This window comes from Priapulus caudatus, unplaced genomic scaffold (genome assembly GCF_000485595.1).
Source record: "Priapulus caudatus unplaced genomic scaffold, Priapulus_caudatus-5.0.1 Scaffold663, whole genome shotgun sequence".
In the NCBI taxonomy this organism is placed as follows: domain Eukaryota; kingdom Metazoa; phylum Priapulida; class Priapulimorpha; order Priapulimorphida; family Priapulidae; genus Priapulus; species Priapulus caudatus.
In genome coordinates this window covers 43,539-54,930 of record NW_014577724.1, presented here as the reverse complement: position 1 = coordinate 54,930, position 11,392 = coordinate 43,539, and the positions used below count along the sequence as shown (strand labels likewise).

The window sequence follows — 11,392 nt, the reverse complement described above, 5'->3', positions numbered from 1 at the left end:
CCCCGTTACTCGCCTCGCGCCTATTGAGGAATATTGGAATTATGAATTCTTGCGATGTGCTATAAATCGAATAGACGACACTGTGGAATTTAGTGACGGTCATTGAGTCGCAAGCCGGGAAACGCACCATCAGGAGTCAACCAGTATAATAGCAGGCGTTTCTCAGCTAGAGGCCCTTATAGTTGCTTTGATATTGACCTTAGAAGAAAAGAGAAATCAATGACCTGCGTGGGAGCACGATGAGTCGCAGACATTAAGTGCAAGATACGGCGTGCCGTTATCCGCTAGCCTGCATCCGAGCCTAGACCAGGCGCGGATTTGAGAGGGCCGCGTTAGAGGAGGCGCAGATCCGAATGTATTCGCAGAAACCGAGTACAGAGACCTTCAAAATTCAGCAGAAATGGACGACAAATATGAGTCCTGGTGTTCTGGCAGTCACATACCCATCATTTTGTCGCACGTCTGAAGCATATATCAACCAGTAGAACACACTCCGCCGCCATCGCGGTTACACTGGACACATGATACATTATATGGGAATATATATGTATATATCATATATGTGAGTGTATTATAGACTGATACGTGTTATATGTGTATATGGGTCTAGTATGTTTTTATGAATGTCCAGTGTGTTACGCCGCGATCGGCGGCGGCGTGGGTGCTTTACTGTTTGAATATGCTTCGCGCAAAAGTGCTGGTAGGTCAATTTAACGGTTCTGGTATACCGGACCGTACCAGCCCGGTACGTTCTAGGGGGCAGTACCGGCTGGCGAGACATAAGACCCTATTCTTTAGAGACCGCACCTGGCTGTGAACGAATATATCAGCCCGCAAGTGCATTTAGTGCTATTTACACCGTGCCAACATAAAGTGGTCCTCAAGAAAATACTTATTCTGAAGGCACCTTTTTGTTTGATAATATTTCGACACAATCATGTATGAACCGTTGCTCTTCATAGCTGTGTGCTGCACTTGTGATCTTCGTATTCTTGTATCTGATGCGGAGTCCCTCTGCTCTGTATTTTCACAAGAGAGAGAGTGACAAGAGGCGCTACTGAGATTTGTCTCTTGTGCACTGCCTGCCGAGTACTGCATGTTGTTTTTCGGTGTGACAAGAGTAAATCGCCGCCATAGGCGTGCCGGCCACAAGTAATACGATCCTTTGCTAATGTGGATGTGTGTAGATTCGGATTGCGAAGAGATGAGAGAGACTGAACATATGTCGATTATGCTATGTTAGCGAGAGACACGCGAGACATATCAGTGGACATATATCCAGTGAATGATTAGACTAATAGTATAGAATGTTGAGACTTTTTGAGCCACGCTTGCAGCAGGGACCGACATCCAAATAACACATCGCGCTGCCTCTGTTGACTAGTGAAGGATGTTTTTAAACCAAATAATAGCTTCATATTTGAAATTTTGCCGACCCGAATAGAGAGAGAGGAGTGTAAGTGCGGACTCAGACGCTTGGATTGTAATTACCACATAGTTCACATTTGAAAAGATTGTTTCAGTGAGGTGAATTGTTTCATTTGAAGAGATGTATGGCATACGGTAACGGTCCAGTGCGATACACGGACGTCCAATGTCGATTGAAAGAGCTCGACGTGCAGAGACGGGTTCTTGTTGGTGCTAGTGACTATAACTTATATCGAGTGGCGCAAGGCTCGATAATTAATGCGAACAACATGAGAGATCGATACGAATTAATGAATTAGTCTGTAAGTTTCGTGTCAGCAAGCATAGTCGATAGCGTAGAAGCCGGAGAGACTGTGAGCACTGGCACGATTGGAGTGAGGACAAAGATTAGTTTGGTGGAGGACGCGGCACGCAATTCAAGGCTGAAAGGTCGGTGGATCGAATCCCATCCATTTTATAATTATTTTTCTGTTTTCTGTATTTTTTTATCTTTATCCGCTTAACCATTTTTTCCCAATTAACGCAAATATATACATGATTTAGGCCTATTTACAACAATTTAATAACAACAATTAATTTTTACAATTAAAATTTTATTTTTTATATATTTTTTTAAATAGGGTTAGGGTTAGGGTTGGGGTTGGGGTTAGGTTTAGGGTTAGTGTTAGGGTTAGGGTTAGGGTCACAATGCAGTGAATGCACCATAAAACAGGAGTTTGAGGCATGTGATTTGTATCAACCAATGGCAGCGCTCACTAGAGCCCTATGTTCTCGATTGACCTAGGAAAAAAAATTACGAGTACGGCAGTCCATTCGCTTTCATACTTAACGAGACAAAGATGGCGGCGGTGGCGCCAGATTTCGAAATAACGCCTTGGGAAATAAATTCACGATTTGAGAGTTTAGTCTTTAGATGAGCTAGAACCCTAACCCTAAACCTAACCCTAACCCTAACGCCAAAATGGGGCTTCAACGAACGACGGCTGCCGTACCTCCAGCCACTGCGTAAAACTTATGATGTGAGATCGCGAATCTGCAAATTGGGACTTTGGTAGTGTATATACAATTTGTGTTATATAGCATCATTTTATTATTGGAACAACCCACGTGACTATGGTAACGGTATATATGCTATCATAGTGCAGGGTGCGAAATTAACGCGAGTCCGGAGTCAAATACCGGTACTCCCTGATTTACTGTCCGACGGACTCCTTGATTTGACATATGGAGGAGTCCGTGTGACTCCCTGAAAATTCTGCTATACTAACTAGTTCGTTCTAGAGCACGGCCTCGCGGAATTGCCGTATTTTTTTCAGCAAATGTCCAAAGACAATTTGGCATACGTGCAACCGCATGAATCTTCAAAATAAGCACACACGTTATTGTTAATATCTTTAGTGTTGAACTTCAGACTGCGGACTTCCTTATTTTGCTGCAGACTCCCTCTTTTTGAGCCTGAAGAAGAGTTAGAGCCTTAGAAATGTTAGCAGAGGTCTCAAGTTGGGAAAATCCAAGAAAGGGATCACTTGTGATAATGGTCCATCGCCGTCCTTTCAATATACACTTGGGACGTCTGTGATAGTGTATGTACTGCATAATTGGTATTGTAGTGGAGGCATGGTGGCCCATCCACTGATAAATACTATAACCACAGGCACTTGGATTATTTCCAATTTTCAGTAATAAAATTATAGTAAAGAAGTGCCAGTTGTATTTTTCTACCAATGTTTTTGTGCTTTCTGTCACCTAATAATTCCACATAAATGCTTCATGGAAGCCACTCTGAGCAAACTCACAGAAGATATTATGTCTAGAGAAATCGTGGAACCAGCTGTTAGTTAAACCCCTTGCTGGGGCAGTGAATTTTCTCAATATATAAAAAGCTGGCTCTCACTAGCATTAGGGGCTTTTAATTTATCCTGGCTCTGATGACCACATAAAATAGAGGCTCTTGCTCCCCAGGAATGGAAATGTAATAGAACCAGTGAGAACGTAAAACGCTGGGCATAAGTACCCTACCCTCGCTGTCTGGAAGAGGTTGAAGTGCGAGGGTGGTGGTGTGGTGAGGTGGAGGGTGGTTGGTGGTTGGAGTGTAAAGTTCAAGGACGTGCTAGAGTAACCATACAGCTAGTCTGTTGTATAAAACCATGAAGGTAGCATTCGTGCAAATCTGCCATTTATAATCAAAAGTCACCGTGTGTTTTCTTAGTCTTGCTTTTGGGCTTTTAGGAATGGCAACTCTAGAAGAACAGAGAAAAGATGACTTCATCGATGAACAGATGAAAGACCCCAACGATGAACAGATGAAAGACCCCAACGATGAACAGCCTCAACAGGAATCATCTGCTGAATGCACTGACCAAACCCTTTCGCACCAAGATGCAATGGCAAATGTGAAAGAGGGTCTGGAAGCACTGCTTAGTGACCCACTTATGTGCGACCTTCCGACGGATGTAACTCTGGACGAGGTTAATTCGCAAATTGCGCTCGAATACGGAAGGTCCATGACGGTGAACGTGCGACGCGCTGATGACAAAGTGTACCCCGTCGTCGTCACTCAGGCGGCGACTGTTCGAGATCTGAAAGGCGCCATAACGAGATACGTCGCGCTGAAACTTTCCAGGGACGTGTCCCGGCCGCTTAAACATATTAGTTGGCGGTACGTGTGGAGGACGTACTGGTTGACCTTCGAAGGACAGAAATTAAATGATGACAAGAAGCCACTGAAGGAATATGGCATCAGAAATAGAGATGAGCTGACGTTTATTAAGCGATTGCGGCAGCGTTGATTGTTTCAGAGATGTTGAACTGTGCTTGCAGTCTGGTACGTTGCCATATAACATCAAGAGTACATAATAGGAGATTCCTCCTTTTAATTATAATCTCCTATTATGTACTCTTGATAACATGTAATGAAAGCTTGATAGGTGTGCTGATATTTAGTTATCAAAAATACTATGGCAATGCTGTTTTCAAAATTATATACCAAGTCCAATGCAATGAGAGCCAGTTAATTTACTCACGACTACGAGGTAGGGAGAAATGAAGACATTTTTAGTAGGAAGTGAGTGCAGTATGTGATTATGCTTTGTATATAAACTAACTTTTTTTAATTTGAACATATGTATTATATTATATATTACATTATTTTTATACACATTTAATTCAATCGTTATCGTTTCGTTTCTAACGTTTATGATCCTTGTATCGCAAACAGATAAATACCTGAAGGTAGTCAGTGTCAAGGTTTCAAATTATACAACATAAAAGGAACCAAATTTAATTTTATAACAATCATGCTTTCTATTGCTGAGTAAAGTCCACAAACGATGTACATACATGAATGAGCTACAGCCTTACTACATAATCGTTATGTATTCCACATCTTTTAACCCTGTTTGACAGTGCTTAAGATATGTTAGTGAACTAATCGATGGCAATTACAATTCACAAATCTCTATCCACCCCTACATTGCATTAGAGTATAGCAATTAATTACATACACAAGCTATTGCAGCTTCAAATGATTTTACTTTGCGGTGTCAAATCTACATATGTATATATATGCGTATAGGTGGAACATCTTATCTATATGCCAAGTGCCTTTGGCATGCAGTCTGCTATGGTTTAGCAAAATTACTTCTGGCACTCCAAACTACTAGCGCTTAATGCTACACATAAATTCAGACTATTAAATGTCACGTTTCTATGGGCAGCTGGTCCGAGTTCACTGACCAATTTATTTTGAAGTATTGTCTGTCTATACAATGCTCTGCAACATTAATCCTACATTTACTAAAACAACACCTGCAACATTCTGCAATCGGAAATATGCATTACATGTAATATAGAGCACCAAAGTTTTCAGTGCAAAAGCTACACGAATGTACTCATCTATTAAACATTAATTCAACAAGTCTTACACATCGGTGAGCTCTCTCTATATATAAATAAATGTGTGTAACTGTTGTGGAACAGTTATTAGTAAATGCTACAACAATAGCATATTGTTTACTGTATATACAGTGTAGGCAAACATAACAAGCTATCCGTAGATATAGCAACACAAAATTCAACAAGATACTAGATTATTGATAACGCAGAGAGCAAAATTTCATCTCCCTGCAGAAATTATACACACCAATACAAATAAGATTGGCATGATCATTTTTCTTTGCAAAACACAACAAACAACAAGTCACGCCTTTGCATAAATCGTGCCTACTATGGCACTGTATAGTCATATAGCTATATAGATAACCATATTCTATATAATCATCCCACTTGAAAACAAAACTTGCCCTATAACTTTAAAATACTGTGTGGGGCTGGTTACTCACATATAACAGCCAAAATGATAGATTTGTGTAATACTAGGACAAACATGGCACTCTTTCTATGGCAAACGTCACCAATTACGACAAGATCATGCGAGAGGGACATTTCAACATCTACACAAACTTACAACCTCATGGTTGTGGATAAACAAATAGAACTTACTTACGAGTCAGTGTCATCTGCTTCTGTTAAGCAGATGGTGGGACAACTCTGGAATCAATATAGGCACATTCTGAGATTTTGATTAAAACATTGGCAAAGAAACTTGGAAAAATGGGGGGGGGGACAAAAATGGAAGGAGATAAGTTGTTAACAATAGATAAAAGCTAAATAAATTCAAACAAGTATGTGAATGATGCGGTAGACATTTTAACGTTAGCCACTTTAAACGTAGGTTGTGATGATGGTACCACTATTATTGTAAAAGAACTGAAGTGTAAAGCTCCATAGAATCAAGCGATGGCAAAATAAAGCTAATATTGTCCCAGCACTGAATTAAAGTACTTAATAATCAATAAGTGATACCAAAACCACAAATAACTGCCGAGGGCTGGTTAAACGCACAAACATATTCATGCACTTTAGCAACGGTTGCACACGCATATCTTCATATACGTGTGTATATCTATCAGAAATCTGGCACACAGAAATTTGAAAATGGCTTCATACACATGAGTCAGTGCACAAGGTGTGTTACACTCTGTAATTTGTAAAGCTCGTGTTACACTGTCTGATGCTGCATACCGCCTGTGCTGGGTGATACTCCATTAGATGTTCCCAACTTACATTACATTATGCTTATAATAAACATATATATATATTCATACTAAATAGTTTGTTAATCATTAGTTAGGGGGATTAGGGTTAGGGTTAGCGTTAGCGTATGGGTTAGTATATCAATCACTTAATCATAATATATCCAAATGGCGAAACACTCCTAAGTGAGCGTACCTCTGCCTCAAGTGGACAGGTCAGCAGCAAGAGCTGTGCTAGAAGAGAAGATCACAATAGAACCAATGCCTTTGCCATAAGGTACGTACGTAGCAGCCCTCATCTATACACTACATGATGGCACAACACTGCTCACCTGTTGGTACAGTATACAACACAGCTCACCTCCTCTGACAGTCAACAACACAGCTCACCTTCCTTGCTGACAGTACTACAACAGTCTCACCTGTTGGACAGTTATACAACATGCCTACCTGTTGCTGACAGTAATAGAACCACTCTCACATGTTTGTGACAGTATACAAACATGCCCTCAACCTGTTTATGACAGAACTAAACAACCTCACCTGTCGCGACAGTATACAACAGTCTACCTGTGTGACAGTATACCAACACAGCTCACCGTTTGTGACAGTACTACACATGTCTCACCTGTTCCGTACAATACAACATGTCTCACCTTCTGTGAACAGTACTACAACACACCTCACCGGTTGGGACAGATAACAGTCCACCTGCTTGGGACATATAAAACAGTCTCACCGTGTGTGACATATACAAACACGCTCATCGTTTGTGACAGGCTAATAGAACACGCCTCACCTGTTTGTGACAGTATACAACCAACACGTCACCTGTGTAACATGTATACCACAGCCTCACCTGTTTGTGACAAGAAGCTCTACCTTTTCTGTAACAGTATACAACAGTCTCACCTGTTTGTGACAGTATACAACATGTCACCGTTTGTGACGGCTATACAACACACCTCCAACGTGCGTGACAGTATAACAACAGCCTCACTGCTTGTGACATTATAACAACATGCCTCACCTGTTTTTCTTGCTCTGACAGCTATACACACACCTCACTGTTGTACAGTATACAAACCAGCCCCTCACCTGTTGTACAGTATACAAACATCACCCTCACCTGTTTCTGGCTGAACACTGTGCACTACAAACATGCCTCACCGTTTTGTGACAGGTAACAACACGCTCTCACCGTTGTACAGCATACAACATCCGCACCTGTTTGTGCACAGTAAACATGTCTCACCTGTTGTGACAGTATACACACATGTTTCACATGTGGACAGTATACAACATCGCCTCACCGTTTGGCTGACAGTATACACAGCTCACCTGTTTGTGGACATAAACATGTCTCACCGTTGTGACAGTATACAACAGGTCTCATTCGTTTGCTGACAGAACAACACCCTCACCTGCTTTGGGCAGGTATTACAACAGCCTCACCTTTTGTGACAGATACAACACCCTCACCTCTTGGCACAGATATCACACACCCTCACCGTTCAGACAGCAACAAACACTCCCTCAACCTGTTTCCGCTGACATAACAACATGCCTCACCTGTTGCTGTACAGTATACAACATTCCTCACCTTTTGCGCTGACAGTAACAACACACCCACCTTGGACATATACAACATGCCTCACCTGTTTGGTGACAGCATACAACACGTTTTACCCACTCTACTGCCGCAATTACTATAACCTACACCCACACCCACACACACACACACGTACACACGCACATTGATTCATATATACAGAAACATTACTTGATATATATTTATAATATCTACATATTTATAAAGCTAAGACGTGTTCTTATTGCTATAAACAATATTAACACCGTAGCAGACATTGTTATTATCAGAAGTAAATTATTATAATTGACCTATACACCCAAGCAAGTCAGCCACTTTCCCATTTAATATTGTTAGATATTGTTGGAAAATCAAGCCCACTCACTTTGTATTTACACACACATTTGTGCACGCCAAGACGTCAACTTTGTGCCACGTTGTTATAAATATTATCTTCAGCACAGCCGATTGAAATACTGATTAGCTAAACCCGCCTTTCATAGACACCAGGGGGATAAGTCAATTTCAATTAATTATCGAATTCTGTTAATATCAATGTACTTGTTCTATGCACGACACTTGTTACTAGGAACGTATAAGCGTTGCACTACCAAATACCTACAAGCCACATTACTTGTAACTACTATTACCTTCACAGCACTTATAAACATGGGCGTATTGCAGAATCTAATTCTTGTCACAGGACGCTCATTCCTATTTCGAAAGAACAAAACAAGCCGTACTTTTCTATAGCAGGGCTAAAATCCGGGATGGGATGCATTCCCGCCTCTTTGAATGAGGGGGATGCCTCCTACACTATCATCCCCCAGATCAAAAAAAGAGAAAAAAAATAGCCAAAAAGTATGTTGCAAACATAGCAAAAAAAAACGACAATCTGCTGAGAAATTGCAATTCTACCTGTTAATTACATGTATTATACATTAGTAACCTAAACTTGTACGCTCCTCTGAAAATTCATGGAAAGGTTTGAATCCTAATTGTAGCGGTTGAGTCTAGGCGTTGACGATAGTGCACAGACATGAGAATAGGCCCACAGTATGCCTCAATTGCAGAAAATGGCTTAAAATAATTCAAAAATTTCGGCGGGCATGCCCCAGACCCGCCTAGCACCTGGCATGCCTACGGTCACCGCCGGCCGACTGCCTGCCGCAGCCAAGGTTAGTTTGCCCCCGCTATCGCGATCATCCCCCACCCCGCCCCCCCACTCAGTGATAGTCCGCATATGCTCGTTCCCTCCCTTGAAACACCACCTCATCTCAGGACGCCAAAAATTCTCAACCCCCTTTCTCGGCTTTTGCGGTTCCGCCCTTGGAAGATACCCCCTAAACCGCGAACAGCTACGTAATTAGACTTGTAACCCTCGCCACCTTCACTCCGGACGTATCCTTCGCGACATGACGTCATGACGTTAGGTAGCGGTGAACAGTCGACCGCGCTACCAGTCTACACTACGGAGTGCCGAGCTTCAGTGAGCGAGGGAACAGGGAGCAATATATTATTTTCAAATAAAAAACCGCAATGACTGCCAAAACTAGCAGAAATCAGCCCGAATTTGATCCGATTAATAAACGTTGTCTGATGATATTCAAGATAAAGAGAGAGAGGAAAAACACCCCCCTTTAAAAAAAACCCGGCGCTGAAAAGCAAATACACCCCCTTTTACAATTCTTGCCGGCGATTTTTCCGCGAAAATACCCCTTTACATGGCAGATTTGAACGCGCATGCGGTCTTCGACCCGACTGGGGTCCCGGGGTCGTCGGGCTGCGCCCGGGCCGGCGCGCGGCGGACCGGGCCGGACCGGGGCGCTGACGCTGGGGGCGTCCGGGCCCCACTCTCGGTACGGATGTTACGCCCGCACTATAGTAGCTCCTACAACGTAACAGTTGTTAGGATTGTCTCTTTGTATGGATGTGCGATACACACGAGCTGCACAGAGTATAACAATAATACACACAGTGCCTAAATACACATTGAGCCACCGTTAATATAACAGGAATACTCCATTAGGAGTTCTCCCCAACTTTTAATTTAAATGGTCATAATACATCATTATATACCTATATATATATATATGATATATGGTCATGCGTCATTATATTCTTTGGTTTAATGTCATTAGGTAGGGTAGCGTTAGGCGTTACGGCTTTAGGATTATCAATTCAATAATCATTATCATAATCATAAGCCATTAATGATATCAAAGTCGGGAACACTCCTAATGGAGCGTTAGCAAATATAACGCATTACAGATCAGGTATGACACAGAGATTGCATGTTGCATGTGTGTGACTATGCATATCAGAAAACCAACGTGGCAATATACATTTTTTAGCATGCAAAGTGTTCTTCCACATTTACATGTATTCATATATAAGCATTACCAGTTAGCCTGTACGCGAGCTGGCAAGTGCGCACGCGCGCACACACAAATATCACCAGTACTGCAGTGCACACTAGAATGGACAGATCTAGACCAGCCTGTGCTTCACGAACGAACACGCACAACATGCAACTACTCACCTCCTACGATGCACACACACAATAGTAAGACATCTATTCAACGGCCTACAGGGCAATTCAACTGTCATATATGTTAGCATCGTGCTAGTTTTCCTCTTATTAGTATATAATATATCATAATACAGGCTCCAACTCTCACGGTCATTGACCGGTCTGAGATCAGCATTTTGACCAAATCTCACGCCTCACGCTATCTATACAATATCTCACCCACAGCAAAAAAGATGCTAGCCAATAGCCATCGCATAAAACTCTGCATGAACTAAAAACGCTAAAATATCTCACACAGCCCAAAAAAAATCTTACAATATCTGAAAACAGCATTTAGATTGCACCAAATTGGCCACAAATTGGATGCTATTCCACACCACCCCCCGCTCGGCGCCTTCGCCGCCCTCCATCTCACTCTCACCTATCACCAATGTTGGCCAGCCCTGATATATATATATATATATCATATACACAACAGAATTTTGCACATTTTATCAAGAGCGTATAAAGAAGGAGAGCGTACAACGATGAAATGCTGAAACCATGTTGCAGTATTAGTTGAATTAAGAAACTTTGCCAGGTAGGACAGCTGATCAATAATACTGCAAAGAATCGTCAAAATAAAACGGGGAGTTTATTAATTCAAATAATACTGTACGCTCTCCTTCTTTATACGCTCTTTATTTTATTCATAACTACATCATTAATGATGCACTCACTGAGAACCTCACCCTCAGTATTGAAATT

General features: G+C 41.8%; 1 protein-coding gene across 1 annotated transcript in view; it reads left to right on the top strand.

Moving 5' to 3' along the window:
• LOC106812582 (U11/U12 small nuclear ribonucleoprotein 25 kDa protein-like) overlaps nucleotides 1–6,079 on the top strand; it is a 22,864-nt gene extending 16,785 nt beyond the window's left edge. Inside the window, exon 2 of the mRNA XM_014816487.1 lies at nucleotides 3,658–6,079. Coding sequence (XP_014671973.1) covers nucleotides 3,660–4,217 — 558 coding nt within the window. The 5' untranslated portion in view covers nucleotides 3,658–3,659 and the 3' untranslated portion in view covers nucleotides 4,218–6,079. The remainder of the gene's footprint in view (nucleotides 1–3,657) is intronic.
• The last annotated feature ends 5,313 nt before the right edge of the window (nucleotides 6,080–11,392 follow it).